This window comes from Gorilla gorilla, chromosome 2 (assembly GCF_029281585.2).
Source record: "Gorilla gorilla gorilla isolate KB3781 chromosome 2, NHGRI_mGorGor1-v2.1_pri, whole genome shotgun sequence".
Classification (NCBI taxonomy): domain Eukaryota; kingdom Metazoa; phylum Chordata; class Mammalia; order Primates; family Hominidae; genus Gorilla; species Gorilla gorilla.
The window spans coordinates 166,675,822-166,697,102 of record NC_086017.1 but is presented as its reverse complement, the minus strand read 5'-3'; the positions used below and the strand labels follow the sequence as shown (position 1 = coordinate 166,697,102).

Here is a 21,281-nt window from a genome sequence, read left to right as displayed (position 1 = left end):
CTTCAATTTTGTGAAGGCTGAGAGAGGTGAGGAAGCTGCAGAAGAAATGTTTGGAGATAGCAGAGTTTGGTATATGAAGTTTAAGGCAAGAATCCATCTCCATAACATAAAAGTGCAAGGTGAAGCAGCAAGTGCTGGTGGAGAAGCTGCAGCAAGGGATCTAGAAGGTTTAGCTAAGATAACTGATGAAGGTGGCTACACTAAACAACAGATTTCTTTTTGGTTTTGGAGATTGAGTATCACTCTGTCGCCCAGGTTGGAGTGCAGTGGCGCCATCTTGGGTCACTACAACTTCTACCTCCTGGGTTCAAGTGATTCTCCTGCCTCAGCTTGCCAAGTAGCTGGGATTACAGGCACATGCCACCACACCCAGCTAATTTTTGTATTTTTAGTAGACATGGGGTTTCACCATGTTGGCCAGGCTGGTCTTGAACTCCTCGCCTCAGGTGATTTGCCTGCCTTGGCCTCCCAAAGTGCTGGGATTACAGGCGTGAGCCACTGTGCCCAGCCTAAACAACAGATTTTCAGTGTAAACAAAACAGCCTTATATTGGGAGACGATGCCATCTGGGACTTTAATAGCTGGAGAGGAGTCAATGCCTGCCCTCAAAGTGTCAAGAACAGGCTGAGTCTCTTGTTAGAGACTAATGCAGCTAATGACTTTAAGTTGAAGCCAGTGCTCATTTTTCATCCCCTAGGCTCTTAAGAATTATGCTAAATCTACTCTGCCTGCACTGTGTAAATGGAATAACAAAGCCTGGATGACAGCACATATTTTTACAGCATGGTTTACTGAATGTTTTAAGCCCACTATTGAGACCTACTGCTCAGGAAAAAAGATTCCTTTCAAAATATTACTGCTCATTGACAATGCACCTGGTCACCCAAGAACTCTAATGAGATGTATAAGTAGATTAATGTTGTTTTCATGCCTGCTACACAACATCTATTCTGTAGCTCATTGTTCTATGTATAATTTTGACTTTCAAGTCTTATTATTTAAGAAATATACTTTGTAAGCCTATAACTGCCATAAATAGTGATTCCTTTGATAAGTCTGGGTAAACTAAATTGAAAACCTTCTAGAAAGGATTCACCATTCTAAATGCCATTAAGAAAATTTGCGATTTTTTGAGGAGGTCAACAGATTATTATTAGCAGGAGTTTAGAAGAAGATGATTCCAATCCTGATGGATGACTTTGAGGGGTTCAAGACTTCAGTGGAGAAAGTCACTGTAGATGTGTTAGAAATAACAAGAGAACTAGAATTAGAAGTGGAGCCTGTGGGAGACTGAGGTGGGCAGACCATGAGGTCAGGAGATGGAGACCAGCCTGGCTAACACAGTGAAACCCCGTCTCTACTAAAAATACAAAAAAATTAGCCGGGTGTGGTGGCAGGCACCTGTAGTCCCGGCTACTCAGGAGGCAGAGGCAGGAAAATGGTGTGAACCTGGGAGGCGGAGCTTGCAGATCGCACCACCGCACTCCAGCCTGGGCGACAGAGCGAGACTCCATCTCAAAAAAAAAAAAGAAGTGGAGCCTGAAGATGTGACTGAATTGCTGCAATCTCATGATTAAACTTGAATAGATGAGGAATTACTTATATGAATAAGCAAAGCAAGTAGGTTCTTGAGGTGTACAAAACCTTAGTTGATAAAGCATTAGGAAAGATTGAGAGCATTTACTCCAATTTTGCCAGAAGTTCTACTGTAGGTAAAATGCTATTAAACAGCGTCACGTGCTGCAGAGAAATCTTTTGTGAAAGGAAGAGTCAATCAACGGAGCAAACTTAGTTTTTGTCTATTTAAGAAATTGCTGGCCAGGTGCGGTGGCTCATGCCTTGGGAGGCCAAGGCGGGTGGATCACTTGAGGTCAGGAGTTCAAGACCAGCCTGACCAACATGGTAAAACCCCATCTCTACTAAAAAATACAAAATTAGCTGGGCATGGTGGTGCACGCCTGTAATCCCAGCTACTTGGGAGGCTGAGGCAGGAGAATCGCTTGAACCCGGGGGGCAGAGGTTGCAGTGAGCCGAGGTTGCGCCATTGCACTCCAGCCTGGGCAACAAGAGCAAAACTCCATCTCAAAACAAAACAAAACAAAACAAAAAAGAAGCAAATTGCCACAGTCACCTAACCTTCAGCAACCACCACCCTGATCAGTCAGCAGCTATCCACATCGAAACAAGACCCTCCGCGAGCAAAATTATTACAATTTGCCAAAGGTTCAGATGATCATTAGCTTTTTATAGCATTAAATATTTTAAATCAAGGTATGCACTTTTTTTAGACGTAATACTATTGCACACTTAATAGGCTACAGTATAGCACAATTGTAACTTTTATATTCACTGGGAGACCAAAAAATCCGTGTGCCTCTCTTTATTGTGATATTCATTTTATTGCAGTGATCTGAAACCACACTCATAATAATTCTAAGATATGCCTGTAAATAAAACGTTGCTTATGAAAAAAAACCAAATAGTAATTTTCGATAGACTCTTTTTGCTGAAATAACTTTAGCTGTGTGGTCTAAGGTTCCTGCTTTTATAGATGTGAATCGCGGAGTTGTTTGCATTCTCCTGGGGCTGTGCAGCCAGATATCTTGAAGCTGAGAAGTGACCATGCTTCCAGTCCAGTCTCTAGCAATATTTCCATATACCATAGACAAATTAATTCTAGAGTGTAACTTCTGCATGAAATATATGTAGATCAGAAAGGGACCTCTGGAAGACACCTGGATCATTCTTCATTTACATCAACATTGGACCACAGTTAAATTAGTTAAGCCATATAAAGTGCTATCTAAATTTATTTTATAATTTTCCTTTGGAGTAACACCATTGAAAAGAAGCCTTGAAAAACAGTGTTCATTTGCATTGTTTTCCTCCCTATCTGCCTGTATAAAATATTTGCCAGCCTGAAAAAAGCTGACCAAAAATAGGGCTCTGATAATGCGGGGTCTTTTAATTAGATTTTTAAAGGACTGAAAATTAACCTGTCTTATGAATACTCTGAGAGGCAGCTTCTTCTTTTTGTTCCCTCACCTCATGCCACCCTCAGATGAAGGGGAATTGAAGCTTAGTTCTATGTCCTTACCTGCTCAGCACCACCTGCTCATCACAGTTAGACTTTCCTTTCTAGTCAGTGGTATCAGTGATGCGTATCAGTTGAGGATTATTATTATTCTTTTCTTGGTGTTATTTTTCATATTTATTTCTATTCTGTAGAACATTTAAAAACATATGTTGGTTTTTATGCTATTTTATGCTGTTTCAAAAGAGGGAATTGCTATCACTACATTTTAAATGTCTTGTGTACAGTTTCATCTTGCTGTCTGCCATGGTACCTAAAACAAAGCAGATTCTGAATAAATGAAGAAAGTTGATATCTTGATATCTTGTTTCTGAGTACATCTGATCACCTCTTAATTGAGTACTTTATTTCTGGTGCTGCCATATTATAACTACTCTACAAATGTTCCTAAAATAAAGAAAAATAGAAAAACTGATTTTTAGGAGCTTTCTGTATCAATAGGACCTAAAATAATATACAGAAATAAATGCTTTGATTCTGAGCTGCCTTGTTATTAATGATACACAAATCAGATCCCAACTTTTTTTTTCTTTTTTTTTTTTTTGGTGGGGAGACAGAGTCTCGCTCTGTCACCCAGGCTGGAGTACAACGGTGCAACCTCGACTCCCTGCAACCTCCGCCTCCTGGGTTCAAGCAATTCTCCTGCCTCAGCCTCCTGAGTAGCTGGGATTACAGGTGCCTGCCACCATGCCTGGCTAATTTTTGTATTTTTAGTACAGATGAGGTTTCACCATGTTGGCCAGGCTGGTCTTGAACTCCTGATGTCAGGTGATCTGCCCTCCTTGGCCTCCCAAAGTTCTGGGATTACAGGCATGAGCCACTGTGCCTGGCCCCAACTTTTTTTTTTTTTGAAACAGAGTGTCACTCTGTCACCCAGGCTGGAGTGCAGTGGGACGATCTTGGCTCACTGCAACTTCTGCCTCCCAGGTTCAAGTGATTCTCCTGCCTCAGCCTCCCGAGTAGCTGGGATTACAAGTGCTTACCACCACGCCTGGCTAATTTTTGTATTTTTAGTAGAGACGGGGTTTCACCATGTTGCCCAGGCTGGCCTTGAACTCCTGACCTCAGGTGATCCACCCACCTCCCTCGGCCTCCCAAAGGGCTGGGGTTACAGGTGTGAGCCACCGTGCCCAGCTGGCCCCAACTTTTTAATCTTACAAATTCCCTTCTGTAAGTTGAAGAAAATATTTGCCTAAATCCCAATTGTTTAGATTCTTAATATAGATTATGCTTTCATTACATAAATGATTTACCCAGCTTTGAAATTGTCACTAGTGATAAGGACTCAAGGTCAAGAGCTTTGGGTATCAAGGAAGGTGTAGGAAAACTGAGAAAGACATTTCTCCGAACATCTGACTAAGCTGGTAGCCCTATGGAGGGAGGAAGGGGGTAAGGGGGGATCCAGAATTCTGAAAGGGGTAATAGTGCTGTGCAGAGCAGGAATACTTAAAGGCATTGAAGCTTGAGTTTAGTGATCAGCCTGGGATGATATTTAGAAATTTATCATTATTTTGGCTGTCAGGCATGTGAACATCCTTCCATGTTTAAGGAAGTCTCCATCCCTATGTTTTAAGAGATCCCCTTAGAGGAGCTCAAAGTTTGCTTTTGCAGCCTTTCTTAGAGCTGGGATGTGGGCACCCCATCTAGAAGCCACCAATCAAGTGAACCTGTCCCAGACATTGAAGCAGAAACTACAGTAGGAAAGTGGGACCAAGTTGAACCCGTCCTGGTGGGTGGAGGGAGTAGGGTGGACATGCTGGCAGCTACCTTTAGGGCCCATGGCAGCACTTCTGGCAGTAGTTCCTGATGTCCATTGTGTGGATGATGGAGTGAAAGCCACTATCTCTGTGCTTAGTTGTGTTGGAAATGGTATCTTCAGTGGATTTGTTCTGCCCCATGATTTTGGTTGGTGCTTTTGTTAGGTATCTATTGCTGCATAGCAAATTATCCCAACATTTGACAGCTTAAAACACACATTGAATATCCCACAGTCCCTATAGGTCAGGAACCTGGGTGTGGCTTAGCTGGGTCCTCTGCTCAGGGTCTCTCTTGAGGCTGTAATTAAGGTGTCCTCTGGGGCTGCAGTCATCTCACAGCTGGACTGAGGGAAGCTCTGCTTCCGAGATTCCTTTAGTGGTTGTTGTTGGCACATTTCAGTTCCTTTCAGGCTGTTGGCTACTGAGGCCTCTCTCACCTCCCTGCCATGTGGGTCTCTCCATAGCACAGCTCACGACACCTGTGTGTGTGTGTGTGTGTGTGTGTGTGTGTGTGTGTGTGTATGAGAGAGAGAGAAAGAAGAGAGAAAGAGAGAGAAGAGAGAGAGAGAGAAAGAGAGAGAAAGAAGAGAGAGAGAGAGAAAGAAGAGAGAGAGAGAGAGAGAGAGAGCTCCAGGAAAGGAGAGAAGTTTGGAGAAGCAAGCAAGCAAGAAGGTATAGTGTTTCTATAACCTGATCTCATAAGTGACCTCCCATCACTTTTGCTGTACTCAGTTCATTAGATGTCGGGCACTAGGTCCAGGCCACGCTCAAAGGGAGGGGATTGCAGAAGGGCGTGAATACTGAGACAGGAGACGTTGGTACTATTATTTAGAGGCTGCCTACTGCAGTCGCCTTGGCCTCTTAGCCTCAGAGCCTGGTTTTGTCCCACCTCCCACCCTCTGATTCTGGAAGCAATTCAATATTTTGGTAATAAATATTCCTTTCTGCTTGTAGTAAAAAGCCTTGCTAATACAGATAGCTGCCCTCGAAGCCTTTCTCAGACCCCTGGGCCTTACCCCCTGCTGTCCTTTTTAGTTTACATTTACTGTTTTTGAATATAATTTGGGAAATGCAGGAAAGGAGAATGTAAATTTCCCTCATAGTACTGTTACAAAGAGATAATTACCCTTAAAAATTGACCATATTTATTTTTAGACTTTTTTGCTGTTTTTTAATCACTGAGATATTATATATATAATTCTATAACTTAACTGTCTTAATATCTTATAAGAATGTTGCCTGTCAAAAAGTCCCTCATTTTTAAAGTGTGTTGTTAGGTAAGTCAAGAGTGGCCTGGTCCTGGGGGAGGTGCTCAAGCTGGGCAGGAGTCTCGCTGCATTGTCTGTGAAAGAGGGGCTTGCTAAATGCAAAGTGAGGCATAAGTGTTAAGGACACATGTAACCTGCTTAGGTGAATAAGCTGCTCTGAGGGATATTAGCATGCTTGTTGTTGTCTTAGTTCCTTTGAGCTGCTATAACAAAACCACCTTGGACTGGGCAACTTGTAAACAACAGAATTCATTGCTCGTGGATCTAGATGCAGGGAAGTCCAAGATTAAGGTGATGACAGATTTGGCATCTGGTGAGGGCCTGTTTCTCATAGATAGTACCTACTATTTGTCCTCACATGACAGAAGGGGCAAGGGAGCTCATTGGAGCCCTCAGGACTTAATCACTTCCCAAATGCCTCACCTCTTAATACTATCATATGGGTGAGGTATTAGGTTCTAATACACGGATTTTGGGGGACACCAGCATTCACACCATAGCAGTTGTACATAATGGGATGGAATGGTAGTTTGTTGTGAAGAGTCATCTATTCTTTCACTTTTTAATAAAAATAGAAATGGGGTCTTACTATGTTGCCCAGGCTGTTCTCAAACTCTTAGCCTCAAGCAATCCTCCTGCCTTGGCCTCCTGGAGTGTTGGGATTACAGGGATGAGCTTTCGTGCCCAGCCAAGTCATCTTGTTTTTTGGTGGAGGGGGATTCTCACTTTGTCACCCAGGCTGGAGTGCAGTGGTACAAACATGACTCACTGCAGCCTCAACCTCCTGGGCTCAAGTCATCCTCCTGCCTCAACCTCCTGTGTAGCTGGGATCATAGGCACATGTTACCATGCCTAGCAAATTTTTTTATTTTTTGTAGAGACAGAGGCTTATTTTTTTGCCTAGGCTGGTCTTGAAATCCTAGGGTCAAGTGATCTTCCCATCTCAGCCTCCCAAAGTGCTGGGATTACAGGTGTGAGCCACTGGGCCTGGCTCCAGGTTCCAAGTCATCTATTTTTGAATAGAAGCCTGGTTTGATTTTTTAAACTATAGTATCTCTAATTAATTCTACTTAATTGAAAGTAATAAGACTTCCCTTTTTTGAAAGTCTCCACTCCCCCTTATTTTGCCCCTAATTCAGACTGTCTGCTTTCTAGTCAGTCTGAAGTAATGATTAGCTTAATGATACAACATTTTATTTTCAGTTTTTACTTTTCAAAAATGATTTTTAATTGTAGTAAAATACATGTGACCTAAAATCTACCTAACATCTTAACTATTTTTAAATGTATACAATAAACCCTTTTTAAAGTGTGTTCAGTAGTATTAAATACATTCCCATTGTGTGCAGCCAATCTCCAAAACTCTTCATCTTGTAAAACTGAAACTCTATACCCATTCAGCAACAACTCCCGATACCCTCCTACTTTCAGCCATTTGCCATCACCATTTTACCTTCTGTCTCTATGAATTTGATATAAATGGAATCATACAATACACTTTCTTTTATGTCTAGCTTATTTCAATCAGCATAATACCTTCAAGGTTCCTTCATTTTGTAATATGTATATCAGAATTTCCTTCTTCTTAAAGGCTAAGATTCCATTGTATGTACATACACATTTTGTTTATCCTTTCATCCGTCAATGGATGCTTGGGTTACTTCCACCTTTTGGCTATTATGAATTTATTCTCATTTTTAAACGGGATGTTTTGTTCCATTTCAGGGTAAGAAGTTGCCTTATCACCTTGGGGATGATGCAGAGGAAGGGGAAGTTTCCGATGAGGACAGTGCAGATGAAATTGAAGACGAGTGCAAATTCAAGCTCCATTATGTAAGTTGCAGGCATGACCATATTTTTTATCCTTGATATGCTGTATTAAAATGGAGTTCCAAGTTGCTACTGTGTTGGAGGCCTCACAATTACAGTGGCTGTGGTGTAGAAAGGATATTCATTGAAAATTACTTTATTTGCTGGCACACAGACATTCAAATGTTTGTTGAATGAATGAGTCAAGGATTCTTGTGTCTGAGTGTTGGAAGGAATTTTAGTGATTAATTCATTCAACCCTCTCTCCAGGGATAAATTTCCTATTACAAATTCAAAAATCAAATTGTAGTTGGAAATGTTACTGTCTTTGATAATAAAAGCTGGCTTTACTTTAGCATTGCCTTCCCTACCTCATGCTAGCAGCCCCCCATGCTCCCTGTCAAGGCTGGCTGGGGGAACCCCACCTGCACGTGGGCCTGCTTCTCTGGGATGCCTATGCCCTCTTTAAGAAAATGTACCTTGGACCAGAGGGATTTCCAAGCCCTTCCAGACATGGACCTCTTGGCTAAATCTTTAATATGTCAAGTCTTCAATAAAGTGGCATAGAATAGTTTGTTACTTGCTTGGTGTGTCAGCCCCCTTTTCTAGATGAAGGAGCCTCCTTTGTAGAAAAAGCATCATTTAGGCCTGGCACAGTGGCCAACGCCTGTAATCCCAGCACTTTGGGAGGCGAGGCGGGCAGATCACGAGGTCAGGAGATCGAGACCATCCTGGCTAACATGGTGAAACCCCGTCTCTACTAAAAATACAAAAAAAATTAGCCGGGCGCGGTGGTGGGCGCCTGTAGTCCCAGCTACTCCGGAGGCTGAGGCGGGAAAATGGCGTGAACCTGGGAGGCGGAGCTTGCAGTGAGCCGAGATCGCGCCACTGCACTCCAGCCTGGGCGACAGAACGAGACTCCGTCCCCACCCCCAACCCCACACCCCCCTGCAAAAAAAAGAAAAGCATCATTTAGCCAGGTGATCCAAGGGAAATACAAACCTGAGGGAAATATAAGACTTAAAAAGATGCCTCATTGCTCCTTTCTGTAACTCTATAACTCATGTGATTGCTAGAGTAACACAGCAACCTGAGAGTAGCACACGGGGATGATAGTTTGGTATAGAATTTTATTTCTACAGAAAGGGTTAGTCCTCTAGACATCAGGACTATGATTCTACCCTCTAAAAAAAAAAAAGAAAAGAAAGAGAGAGAAATTTTGTATAAATTCTTGTAATTTACACCATTGCCCTGAATTCAGTTATTACATTGTTAACAACAGTCCACTCTCAGATAATTCTGTGTTGGCTTTCCTGTAGTTGTGAAAATGAGCTGGCATTATTTTCAAAGGGGACAAGAGCTTAATGGGAGCTGACGTCTCAGTACACACTTCTTTCTTGGCTTTAATGCCCTTTAAATGGGCCAAATGGAGAAGATTCAGCTTGAAGTGAAAAGGAAAAGTTACCGTCTGTATTCTTCTTTTGCCTTTTAATAGTTTATGTTAGCAAAATTAAATACCATTAATTAATAGGGCTATGGTTACAGAAAATCTAAATAGATTTACATGATTGAAAACTATGTCTGAGGTGTCATTATGCAGTTAATATTTTAAATAGTTGCTTTTTTCTCCTCTAGGTATTTATTTTTTATAATTAATTATGATTATGGACAATTTAGCTTTATTTTTTAGCATTACTTTATAAACCAGATTTTTGTCTCTGATTTTTATAATTTTGCATCTTGTTTTCTAGATCTCTTGGTTGCCAGCCATAGTGTAGATCTATCATTATTCACTCAGCTATTTCATTTTTCTTCTGATGCCAGTGAGCTCTCCAACTTCCTAAGTTCAATATATGTAGTTATGCAAAAAATAGTAAGCTGTAGTCTTAGGGGAACAAATTGGAGTATCCAGCTGGATTCGTCTTTTCTTTACTAAGAGTAGTTGATTTCTGGAAACTCACATCAGGAGATGGTTTAGAACATGATTCCATAGAGTTAGATATGATCTTTCATTTGGATTATTTGGTTTGGCCCTAAGTGAAAGTAGAGCACCTTAACTGTAAAGGTTTATAGGCGTCTCTTTGTTGTATTTTGGAAGAGAAAAGAAGTAAATCAACACTGGAGAAATATTGGAGAAATATTTCAAATTGTTTTTTGCTATTTTTGAGCTTTTCTGAGAAAAGGCAATGCTGTGTTTAGAAAGGCAAAGTATTATCTTGTAATCAGACCATTTATAGTCCTATTGTTGGCAGAGGGCTGAAATGCCCTGACTGGTGAATTTATAATAAATTCCCTGATAAACTGAATATCTGATCATATTTCTGCAAAAGAGGGTGTACTTTGGATAGTTTATGTGAACCAATAATTATCTTAGAGGAAGCTCTTAACCTCAGTTTTAAGTTGAGAGAATGTGGTTAGATTTATAAATTATATCTGAATTATTGCAATAAATACACATTTTAACTTTGCATTCATTTACACTGGAACACCAACTCTCATGAGGTCATGTAAGATTCATTTGTACATTCAATAAACATCTCCTGTTGGACATGTCCTCATCACTGTTGTAGGTATTGGAGGATATATCAGTAACAAAATAGACAAAAATCATTGCCTTTGTGAAGTTTACACATCAGTGGGAGAGGAGGATAGACAAGAAACAAGACAAATAAGTAAAATATATAGTGTACTAGACAGTGATCAGTGCTAAAGGAAAAAAGGGTGTGTGTGTCTGTGTGCCTGTGTGCACACTTATGCATGTGTATATGTAAGGGATCTATTGAAATTTTAGATGGGATGTCCCCGAAAGGCCTCACAGGGAAGATGCATTTGAACAAAGGCCTGAAAGAAGTGAAGAGTTAGCCATGCTGATACCTGAGGAGGAATGTTCCAGGCAGAAAGAACCCCAAGCACAAAGGCCAGAAGCGGGATTTGAGGCTCTCCCAGCACCACCCTGGAGTTAGATGCAGAGCAGGAGGACAAGACTCCTGTTACTTTGAAGCAAGCAGTTTAAACCATACTGTTAAGTTTTTTTCTTATGTAATAAATGCTTCTGTTGTTGAATTAACTGAATCTTTTAAGCTTCTACCACATATTATTTTTGTGGCTCCAGCCATAGAGAAAATCTGGCTCACAATGGGTAAGCCACAAGGTAAAGCCAGTGTGTTCAGTGACCCAAGAATCATACAACTCAGAGACACAGAGGACAAGTTCCTTTTAACCACAGAGTAGTAATCTAACAGATTTGATTCTGTGAGGCGAAGTCACCATTATTCATCTTTATGGGTCTTCTAATGTCAGTGTGCTCTACACACTTTCCACCTCTGTATTTTAACTTCATTAATTTTTTTCTGCTTCTGCTGAGTTATGCAGTGTCTTTTATCTTGTGCTCTCTAAATCTGTTTTGCCAGCTTCTTGGGCATAAACATTAGCTCTGTATCTCCTACATAAAGCTGATCCCATAAACACCAAGCCTTCCAGCAAGTTCTAAAGGAGTCCTGGTGCAGTGACATGTAGCAATTTTTGTCTTATATTCTAAAACCATTATCCAGTCTGCATGTGTATATCTCTCACTAAACACTTTAATAATTTTCCTCCCTCATCTTTTTTCCTATCATTCCTTTTATGCTTTGAGCTATCCTAAAAAGGATTGTGAATCTTGTTCGTTTAAAACATACCAGCACTCAAAGACAGCATGAGTTACCTCTTGAGGTTACAAGGTCTTGCTATTGAAAGCATTCATTGAGTCAAAAAGCCCAGGTGCTGGGCATGCTAGTACATCCTGGCGACAAGGGGTAGAGAATGATAAAGGTGACTTGGAATCTCCCTGGAAGATTCTAGTTGTTTCTAATACATGGATATGACTGGTCCTTGAACAGAAGAATATGTTGTTAAGTGAGCTAAAGGAGCAGGCAGGAGATGGTAGAGGACAGGAGTAAACACACAGGCTCGAATGGCTGAGAAGCAGCTGTTCTTCAGCCAAGACCTTCAGGTCTTACAGCTTGGAAAGCAGTAAGGCACTCAGAAAAGGCAGCAATATATTATTCTTCCCATCTTTGGACTTTAGCCAAAGGAAAAAAAAATTGGGGGGTTGTTGAAATACTTCAGTTTTTAGTTTTTTGCCTTTTTTTTTTTTTTTTTTAAAGCAAAGGTCCTCAACTTTTTTGCTTGCTTTTTTTTTTTAATGCAAAGTTCCTCAACTCTGGCCACACATTGGAATGATGGGTAGCTTTCAAAAACCGCAGTGTCTGGGTCTTGGCCCAGAGATTCTGATACATCGGTCTGGGGCATGGCCTGGGATTTCTGAGCACTCTGCTGGTGATTGCAATGTGTAGTGCCGGTAGAGCCCACTGTTTGGAAGGTCCCTTTCAAGGAGCAGCACCCAATTTCTCCCCTTTCCTGGATCTTCCCAGTCTGGAATGATGGTTGTGGTTTGGGGCATCCTTCTGCATATTCAGCGATGATTTAGCTTCATGCTGGAGACAAAATGAGAATATGTTTAATTTATTTACTTGTGGTAGAGGGATTCCTAGATCAGATTTATCTCTCAAAAAAGGGAATTGAGAACCCTGATTACTTCTCTGGTGGAAACTACCCACCATATGAAATGACTGCTCTCCCCCAGCCCCCAGCTGCAGCGTCCTTTCTCACCCATTGGCCCAGAGAACAAAACAGCAAGATACATATGGCTTTCAGCTGTGGTCCCTGCTGCAGGTGCATGGTGCCTGATAGGTCTCGAGGTCAAGTGTCTGTCTTAGCTTCCTTTCAGTAGTGCTATTGGATTCCAGGGCTGAATGATAATATATTAATGAAACCTCAGCCACACATTTATTTGTTCTTCACAGCTGCCAATTTTCTTGTGCAGTAAACCACAGAGCAGAAAAAGATCAACAGGCAGAGATATCATTCCTTTAGCAGCTCCCAGTATTTGGAGGATGTGAAGTGAATAATTATAGCTTTTGTGTTAAGCATTCATTATTTTACCAGCTCTGGATCGGCTCTGGCTTTGTATTTTGAGCCTTTCCTTGCTGACAGTGAAAGTGACTTGGTGTCATGGCCACAGATCTTCTCCTTACTTGAAGTCTCTGCCTCTTTGTGAGGCCCTGAGGGAAGGAAATGGATGCTCATTTGGAGCATTCTGTGTGACACTGGATACTCTAGGTGCTCTTAAATGCTTTCTTTTTTTTTTTTTTTTTTGTCCTCTCAGCAAATGCACACTCCACTGGGCCCTGGGTCTTGATCAAATGCGTTGGGGGTTAGAGACATGCAGTTCTTTTCTTGGATTTGCTTCTGACCTTAAGTGAAATTGTTTTTCCCAGAGGGATTGTGATGATGTATTTCCCTGGTTCCATGATAGAAATAATGGCTTTTTAAAATATGAACCTGTGCATGGTTACTTTGACTCAAGAATTTCTCTTTTCTCTTTTTCTGTAACAATATAAGAGGGATGGCTGCTGCATTGTATGGAAAAATAGCCACAGTCTTGAATGGGAAGTCTTAGGAGGTTCAAGCTGTAATTCAGCCATTTTCATAGGCATATGTGTTTGGTTGAGTGGCTGAACCTTTCTGCCTGTGTCATTATGAGAAAAAATTGGCTAGCCCTAGTGTTTGCCTTAAACAGGTTTCAGCAGCTCAAATGAAGTATCTTTACATGACAGTGCTTTGGGAGCCTTAGTACAATACAGTCTCCCCCTTATTTGTGGGTTTGCTTCCTGCAGTCAATCATGGCCCAAAATATTGATTGAAAAATTCTATAATAAACAATTTGTAAGTTGTGAATTGTGCACCATTCTGAGAAGTGTGATGAAATCTTGCACTGTCTACTCCACCCCACGTGGGATGTGAATCATCCCTTTGTCCGGTGTATCCACCCATTACTATATGGGAAAAAACATAGCATACATAGGGGTCAGGACTATCCACGGTTTTCAGCATCCAATGAGGATTTTTTTGATGTATCTCCCATGCATAAAGGGGGACTACTGTGTACAATCTTAGTTGCTTTTTCTGTATTTCCCTGTGGTTCTTTTCTCCTTGCTCATATGATTACTGGTTCTTTTGATACTTTTTGTTTTCTCCATGCTTTTCCTCACATTGAAATGCTGTCCCCCTACTCTTTGCCAGATGATCAGCTGTTAGTCATTACAGTGGGTTCATTTGTGGCCACTGAAAGATAGGTTCAAGTCTTAATCCGTGGTACTTATGTATGTGAGCTTATTTGGAAAAAGGGTCTTTGCAGATGTAATTAAGTTAAGGACTTCAAGATAATATAATCCTGGGTTAACCACGTGGGCCCTAAATCCAATGACAAGTGTCCTCATAAGAAGAGAAGACACAAACAGATGGGTGAGACATGCATGAGAAGACCATATAAAGACAGAGACAGAAATTGGAGTGATACTGCCACAAGCCAAGGAATACATGGGGCCACCATAAGCTGGAAGAGGCAAGGAAGGATCCTCCCCTAGAGCTTTCAGAGGGAGTGTAGCCCTGCCAACACCTAGACTTCATACTTTTGGCCTCCAGACATGTGAGAAAATAAGTACATTTCTATTGTTTTAAGATATCAGGTTTGTAGCAATTTGTTATATTGGTCACAGGAAACTTTATTTTATTATTATTTTTTAGAGACAGGGCTTCGCTCTGTGGCTCAGGCTGGAGTGATGTGGCATGATCATAGCTCACTGCAGCCTCAAACTCGGGCTCACGGGATCCTTCCACCTCAGCCTCCCAAGTAGCTAGGACTACAGGTGCGTGCCACCATGCCCAGCTAATTTTGTAAATTTTTGTAGAGACAGGGTCTCATTATGTTGCCCAGGCTGATATCAAACTCCTGGACTCAAGCGATCCTCCCAGTTTGGCCTCCCAAAGTGCTGGGATTACAGACATGAGCCATGGCACCTGGCCAAGTCACAGGAAACTAATATACTTATCTTTTAAGGCTTGACTCAGGTTTCTTATGCTCCTGGAATTGTCCCCCGATTCCCCAAGTCTGGACAAGTTGCGTCTCCTCTGTGTGCATATGCTACCCCTCACACCTGTCACTCTACTTGTTCCTGCTTATGTAATTATCCAGGGATGTGTTGGCCTTCTCAATGACACTGAGGGCTCTGTAACAGTGGGGGGTATTCCTCTTTAATACTTCTCACCTGGCACAGCAGAAGCATAATACAAAAATTTTTTTTTTAATACAAAATGAGTTTTGTTCCCAAACTATCTCTCAACTTTATTAACTACCCCCAGCACATTAGCCTAGGCACTTAGTACCTGCATTGGGGCCCAGTGTGCCTGATGTTTCATCTGCAGACACACTTCCTCTTTTGGCATATGCTGCCAGATTAATATTGTTTCTAGAGTTGCTACCCAAGGACTTGTTCACTCAAAGACTCTCTTAGCAGCTCCATACCTCTTGCTTTCAAGTCCCTCCGCTCTCCAAAGTTCTTTATCTGCCACTACCCTACTCCATGAACTCTAGGAAAACTCATGTGTTCTTTGCATTTACAGAACATTCTTAATTCATGTAAATCCTTTGCTAGAACTGTGGTTGGCAGGAAAGCCCTTCTTTCCATCACTGTTGAAATCTCAGTTACAATGAGAGCCCCAATCACTTCCCACCTCTTTTGTGGGGCCTTCTCAGTCACACAGATAGTAATGCTGTGTTCCTTATCAGAAACTCTGTTGTATTGGTTGTCTGTGCTTTTGTGGGCATCTCTGATGACCAGGGTAGAATATTTGGGGACATGCCTTTTCTAGCATGACAGGAGGGTGTTCCCTTCTGATGTTAAGAGCCAACTCTTTTTTCATCCTTGCATCTCCTTCTGGACCTGGAGGTCTCCAGGGAAGCGGAGTGCCTCATTAACTGGGCGTGTTAAAGATATTAATGCATGTGATAGTGATACAGGGAAATTCAATAACCTATCCTGGTATAGATTTTTGAAATTTTTCCTTCGGGCATTTATAATTGCTTTGCTCTTACAGGATTTTGTGAAAATGAATGTGTTATTGGAAAGCTACCCATTTTGCAGAGTCCACATATAATGACCTCTTAGAAACAGATTTGCAAATGGAAGAACAGCCTTAAACTTTTCGTGAAGAATGTGGGAATTGCTCTTGTGAAGGAGTATCCCTTTCCTCCCTTTGGGTGGGTTGGTCTTCAGTAAGTGGTTGAAGAATTTAGGGAAAGGTATTGGAAACAGGGAGAGGTAGGTGCACTGGAACAGCAGAAGAGCTATGAACGGAGGCTGGGGCCATTGGTTTCAAGCAGAACAAATGGCCGAAAAGCTGTGCTAAGCAGGACTTTGAGAGAATCTATATCCCATGATCACCTCAAAATTCTGTGAGTCATCATCTGGACAGGTCATAGCTCTGATATCCAAACCCCTTGAAATTTGTTGTGATCTTAAAGTAATTGTAATGACAAATCATGGCTGAGGTAATAATTGGGGTTCCCCCTAACTATACAATGGGATTGGAAATAGTAAGGAAATATATCTCACAATAATCCTCAACTCCTGAAATTTCCATAGCATTCTTTTCTCCTCAGTGAAAAAAGTAGTTTTATTTTAATAGCATATTTTTGTTCTAATTTACTTATGTAGGTTTAGAAAACTTAGTTTCCAAAAACTTTCCCTGGCCTTTTATCTGTTAAAAGCATCAAATAGCATAAGCATAGTGGGAAGGGCTTTGGAGTCCTGAGTTTGAATCCTGCTTCAGTTATTTGCTAGCTATGTAACCAGGAACAACTTACTTGATTTCTCTCTAAGCACCAGATTCTATATCACTGAAATGGAAATGATAATAATACTTATAAGGTTCCTGAGGACTGACTGCAGTCACATGAAGAGTAGCTGGCAGAGAATGAGTTCTTAATAAATAGTAATCCTTATTATTAAAGGATTTGTGGAGGAGGGAAGACTGAGATGGTACAATGAACTTGAGCTTAATTTCTTACAAGTAATTGAGAGAAGTGAAATTATAGAAGCAATTGTGGCTTGATCAAAGGGTATATTCTAATTCGGTGTGTTTCTTAAGGAAATCATTTGTATTACTTAATTCTTTGCAGAATAATGGAACCACTGAGCATCAGGTGGAATCTTTTATAAGGAAAAAACTGGAGTCACTGTTAAAAGAATCTCAAATTCGAGATAAAGAAGATCCTGATAGTTTCACAGTGAGGGCACTACTGAAGGCCACGCATGAAGGCTTAAATGCACACCTGAAGCAGGTATCTGATTCCCTCTTGTACTTATCCTTCAACAGGAAAAAGAAAGCATCTCATACTTTGTTTCTAATCATTTGTGAAATGCTCCTCCAACTTCTTCTATTTCTGTCCTCATTTTGCTTGAGAAATGAAAATCTCCTATTGCAAAATGATATGAGAAATAGTTAAAAGTGGATTGGGTGGAGGTAGAAATGACTCAGATACTGCTCCACTTGGACCCTCAGGACAAAGCCCAGTGTTTCCAGACTCATCTTCCTAATGCATGCTCAGGTGAGGGAAGAGGTTTCAGCCCACTGTGTCCCTTACCCTCCCACCTCTCCAGATTCATTAGACGTCTGCCTTCCCTGCTACTTACCACCTGTTTTTCAGGGCTGAGGGCTCCTCAGGCAGAAGGAAGATCATATGGGGGTGACCACCCTTGGATCCTAAGTGATCACTCTGCATTGATGGTTGCCCTCTGGACCCTATACAAGTCTAGCCATCCAACTGCCAGGCTGTTCCTCAGGCCCATTTAGTTTCTAAACTTAGAAATCCTAATACAAAATGGCTTCAATGATGAAGAAGATGTTGGTAAGCGGCAAATTTATATGCAGAATGGCCTATGGGGTGGATTTAATCCCAAGGCTCAGTGGTGTCATTGTAGCTCTATTTTTTTGCTCTACCTATCATGCCATCAGTGTCATCTCAAGTCTGGTTCTCCTGTCCGTGATGGTTGCGAGATAACTGCCAACAGCCCCATGAGTTACATGTTTCTTGGTCCATATCCAGAGAGATTGAGACAGCATATTTGCCCCAACTAACAAATGAGAGTTTTGTTAACCTAGTTCATGTGCCTACCCCCAAGCTAATCATAGTGGCCATGGGTAAGTGTCCTTCCTGAAACAGTACTTGGCCAGAGTATAGGATAATATTGGCTTGCTAATGCCAGTGAGAACTTACCTCTGAAGCTCTTGTCAAGGTTAGCTCCTCTCAAACTGCATGTTAGAGGGGCAGATGGAATACTGGGGAGACAACCAAAAGGTCAATTACAGCGTTACTGCCCTTATAGTTTACCATGTAATTCTGGATTTTCTTAATAATTTCTATGAATAGTAACAATCTTCTCACCCTCCTCACCTGCAGCTATTTACTTTCAACACCACAAGTGCCTGTAAGATCAGACTTGTTTAGCCCATCTTGATTCTGCTTCTTGTCCTTGGTGAACTCTCATTGGCTTATCTGGGCCAGTTACTTCCCTTATGTGTTTGGAGAAGTCTTTGCCCCATCCTAGATTATTCTCATTGGAAATGCAACCATAAGGCTTGGATATTTTGGAAGAAACAAATTAAGCCCTTCTATCTTTTGCTTTCACTGAAGAGATCCTAATGACAATTTCTCCATCAGGTAAAATGGTAAGAGAACCAAAAATTTTTGAGAGGTAGTGTAGCAAAACTCATCTCCTTTTTACTTATTTTTGAGGTTTTTAACACTGCTATGTTTTAAAAATATGGTTTTGGTTCACTGGGCAAGCAAAGGCAAGTTACTGTTGAGACAAGTCCCTCTGTGCCAGATACATATTTCAGTTTAAATCCAAAGCTGAGAATGTGCTGAGTGTGGCTCTGGGCAGCACGTCACTCCAGCTTCTACTTTTCTGGACCGTCAATCAACAGTGCAGGACTGGTTTCTACTTGTCCTTTCTTTTTCCTGCAGAGCTCTGAAGAAAAGTAAAAATGAAATTCGCCTTCAGGCTGGAAGAACTTAGTAGTCACAGGAAATGGTTCTTAAGAGTTCTGGAATCTGCTGCTCTCTTTATATCTGAACTGCTGCTGCCTGAATAACCTTAACAAGTTCCTAAGCTCTCAGCTGCCCTGCTTAATGTCTCATTCACACCACTGCCATAGTGATAGTTCAGAAATGTGCATTGGGTCATGTCATTCTCCTGTCTTCAACCATCTTAGGGTTCCTCATAGTTGGGAGGATAAAGCTCAAATTCAGAGATAATAGCTCATAAGATCCTTCCTTTCTGTTCTGGCTCCTAGCGGTACACCCACAGAGTGTGCATGTGTAGGAGTCCACATGTGCACACCTCCACTTTCTTCATTTCCTGGTACCATGCTTTTACCACATGGCTTTCATGTTGGCTGTTTTCTTGGCCATAGTACACTTCCTCTTCCCCATTTCACATAGATAACTTGTACTCACCTTTAGGCTTCAGCTTTTGTGTCATGTCCCCTTGGAAGTTCTTAATCCTCAAATCCAGGTCGATGGTCTCCCTGTGCCATCCCACAGTGCCCTAAGCTTTCCCCATTATAGTCTTATGACTGTGTTGTAATCTTTTGTGTCTATGATTAGACTGCAAGCCCAGTAGGGACAGAGTCTGCATCTCTCTTGTTTGCTCTTGTCGTTATATATATGCCAAGTTCCTAGGACAATGTCTTACTCAATAATTCAGTGAAAGATGTGCCGATGCTCAGGGAGAGGTCAAAGTTGGTGATAGGTATTTGTAGATATCTATTTCCTACATAAAGAGAGTGAGAATGGGATAGAAAATATTGGAGAAGTGGAAGGAAGCCAGAGAGAGGACTTGTAGCTAGACAGAATCCTGTTTTATCACCAACAAGCTTTGTAACTTTGGGCATATAATCTAACTTGTCTGTATTTCTGCTTTCCTTTTCTGTAAAATTGGGATTTTAATTATACTTATTCCCAGGGTTGGTTATGCATAGTAAATGAGAATATATGTAATGCAGTTAGCATTATCCTTACGGTATAATAGGTGCCTACTAAATAGGGTGACCATATACCTCAATTTGCCTGTGACAGCCGTGCTTTATACCTGTTGTCCCAGCATAATTATTGAAAGTATCCCATTTTATTCTTAAAAGGTCCTGTTTTGGATAATAAATGGCATAGTCCCCCTACCAATAGATGGGTTACTAGAAATAGAGAGGAACTCACAGATTAATTGGTCCATTTCACAGATTAAAAAAAAAATGGACCAAGAGAAGAGGCTTGCTAAAGGAAATGTAGCTACTTGGTGGCAGAACTGGGTCTTCTGACTTGGAGAGCAGTGCTACGTCTATGACCACATCCAGCTGCCTTCTTAATTCCACAGTTTTTGAACAGTTAATGATCCGCATTAATAGATCTCCAAAAGCAATAAACATATATGAATCAGTTAACAGTTACCTAACATCAATCACCTTGTAAACCCCTCACGATTACTCCTCCAGCATTTTTTGAACTGCTCTTTCCCCAACCAGTTCTTGGACTCCACCCAATCTGTTCCTACCCCTACTTGCATCTTTGATTAGCATCTATGGGCATATACAGATCCCCTTCCCAACCTTTTGGCTTTAACTGTTTTTGCTCACCCACATTTATTCCATTTATGTGGTTACCTGCTTCTTCTCTGTTTAGCTGGAGTCTTGGTCAGGTAGGGCCTACTGGTCTCTCCTTATACCATGTTATTAGTAATGAACCACCTAACATATTTTTAAGAATGACAAATGAATAAGAGTTTAAACCCTCTTAGCAGGTGGCCTTTCTGTTACCTAATGAGACATAGGCTCCAGGAAAGAGAGTTGGCCCAGTATCTCTAACTGGAAAATTAACCTATGTGAGGAAAAATTCAGAGGCTACAATACCTCTTTCCAGTGCTCATCACAGAGGGAATTATTTCAACGAACACATAAACTTTGCTTGGTTTACTTTAAACAAACAAAAACAATCTATTATCTCATAGATATCCTTGGATTTTATTTATTTATAATGTTTTAAAATCCCACATAGCACTGTTTAGTCAATGTGATCCACTTTCTTTATTCAATAGAATTGGCTGCTAATGACTTTTGGTCATTTTCCAAAACTGAATCCCTACTTAACTGAAAATGACTTAACCCCACTCAGAACATTTAAAAGAACACATCCTGTGCTGTGGAGAGCCTGGTGAACAGGCGCCATGAGGGCCAGCACACCTGCACACTGCTGAGAGCCCTTGACCTCAGCTTTGGGAAGGTGCAGGCAGCTGCTGCGTCCTGGCTGGCATCCATCTCTCCATGCCAATATTTCCCTTTCCAAGGCAGGCAGAGCCACCTTTGTGGTAGTGGAGTGTGGAGCAGGAGGAAATGAATGGAGTCTGCTTGTTTCTCACC

General features: G+C 41.3%; 1 protein-coding gene across 1 annotated transcript in view; it reads left to right on the top strand.

Moving 5' to 3' along the window:
* PLCH1 (phospholipase C eta 1) overlaps positions 1 to 21,281 on the top strand; it is a 252,839-nt gene that overhangs the window by 207,029 nt on the left and 24,529 nt on the right. The window contains exons 11-12 of the mRNA XM_031009760.3: positions 7,845 to 7,952; positions 16,990 to 17,151. Coding sequence (XP_030865620.3) covers positions 7,845 to 7,952; positions 16,990 to 17,151 — 270 coding nt within the window. The remainder of the gene's footprint in view (positions 1 to 7,844; positions 7,953 to 16,989; positions 17,152 to 21,281) is intronic.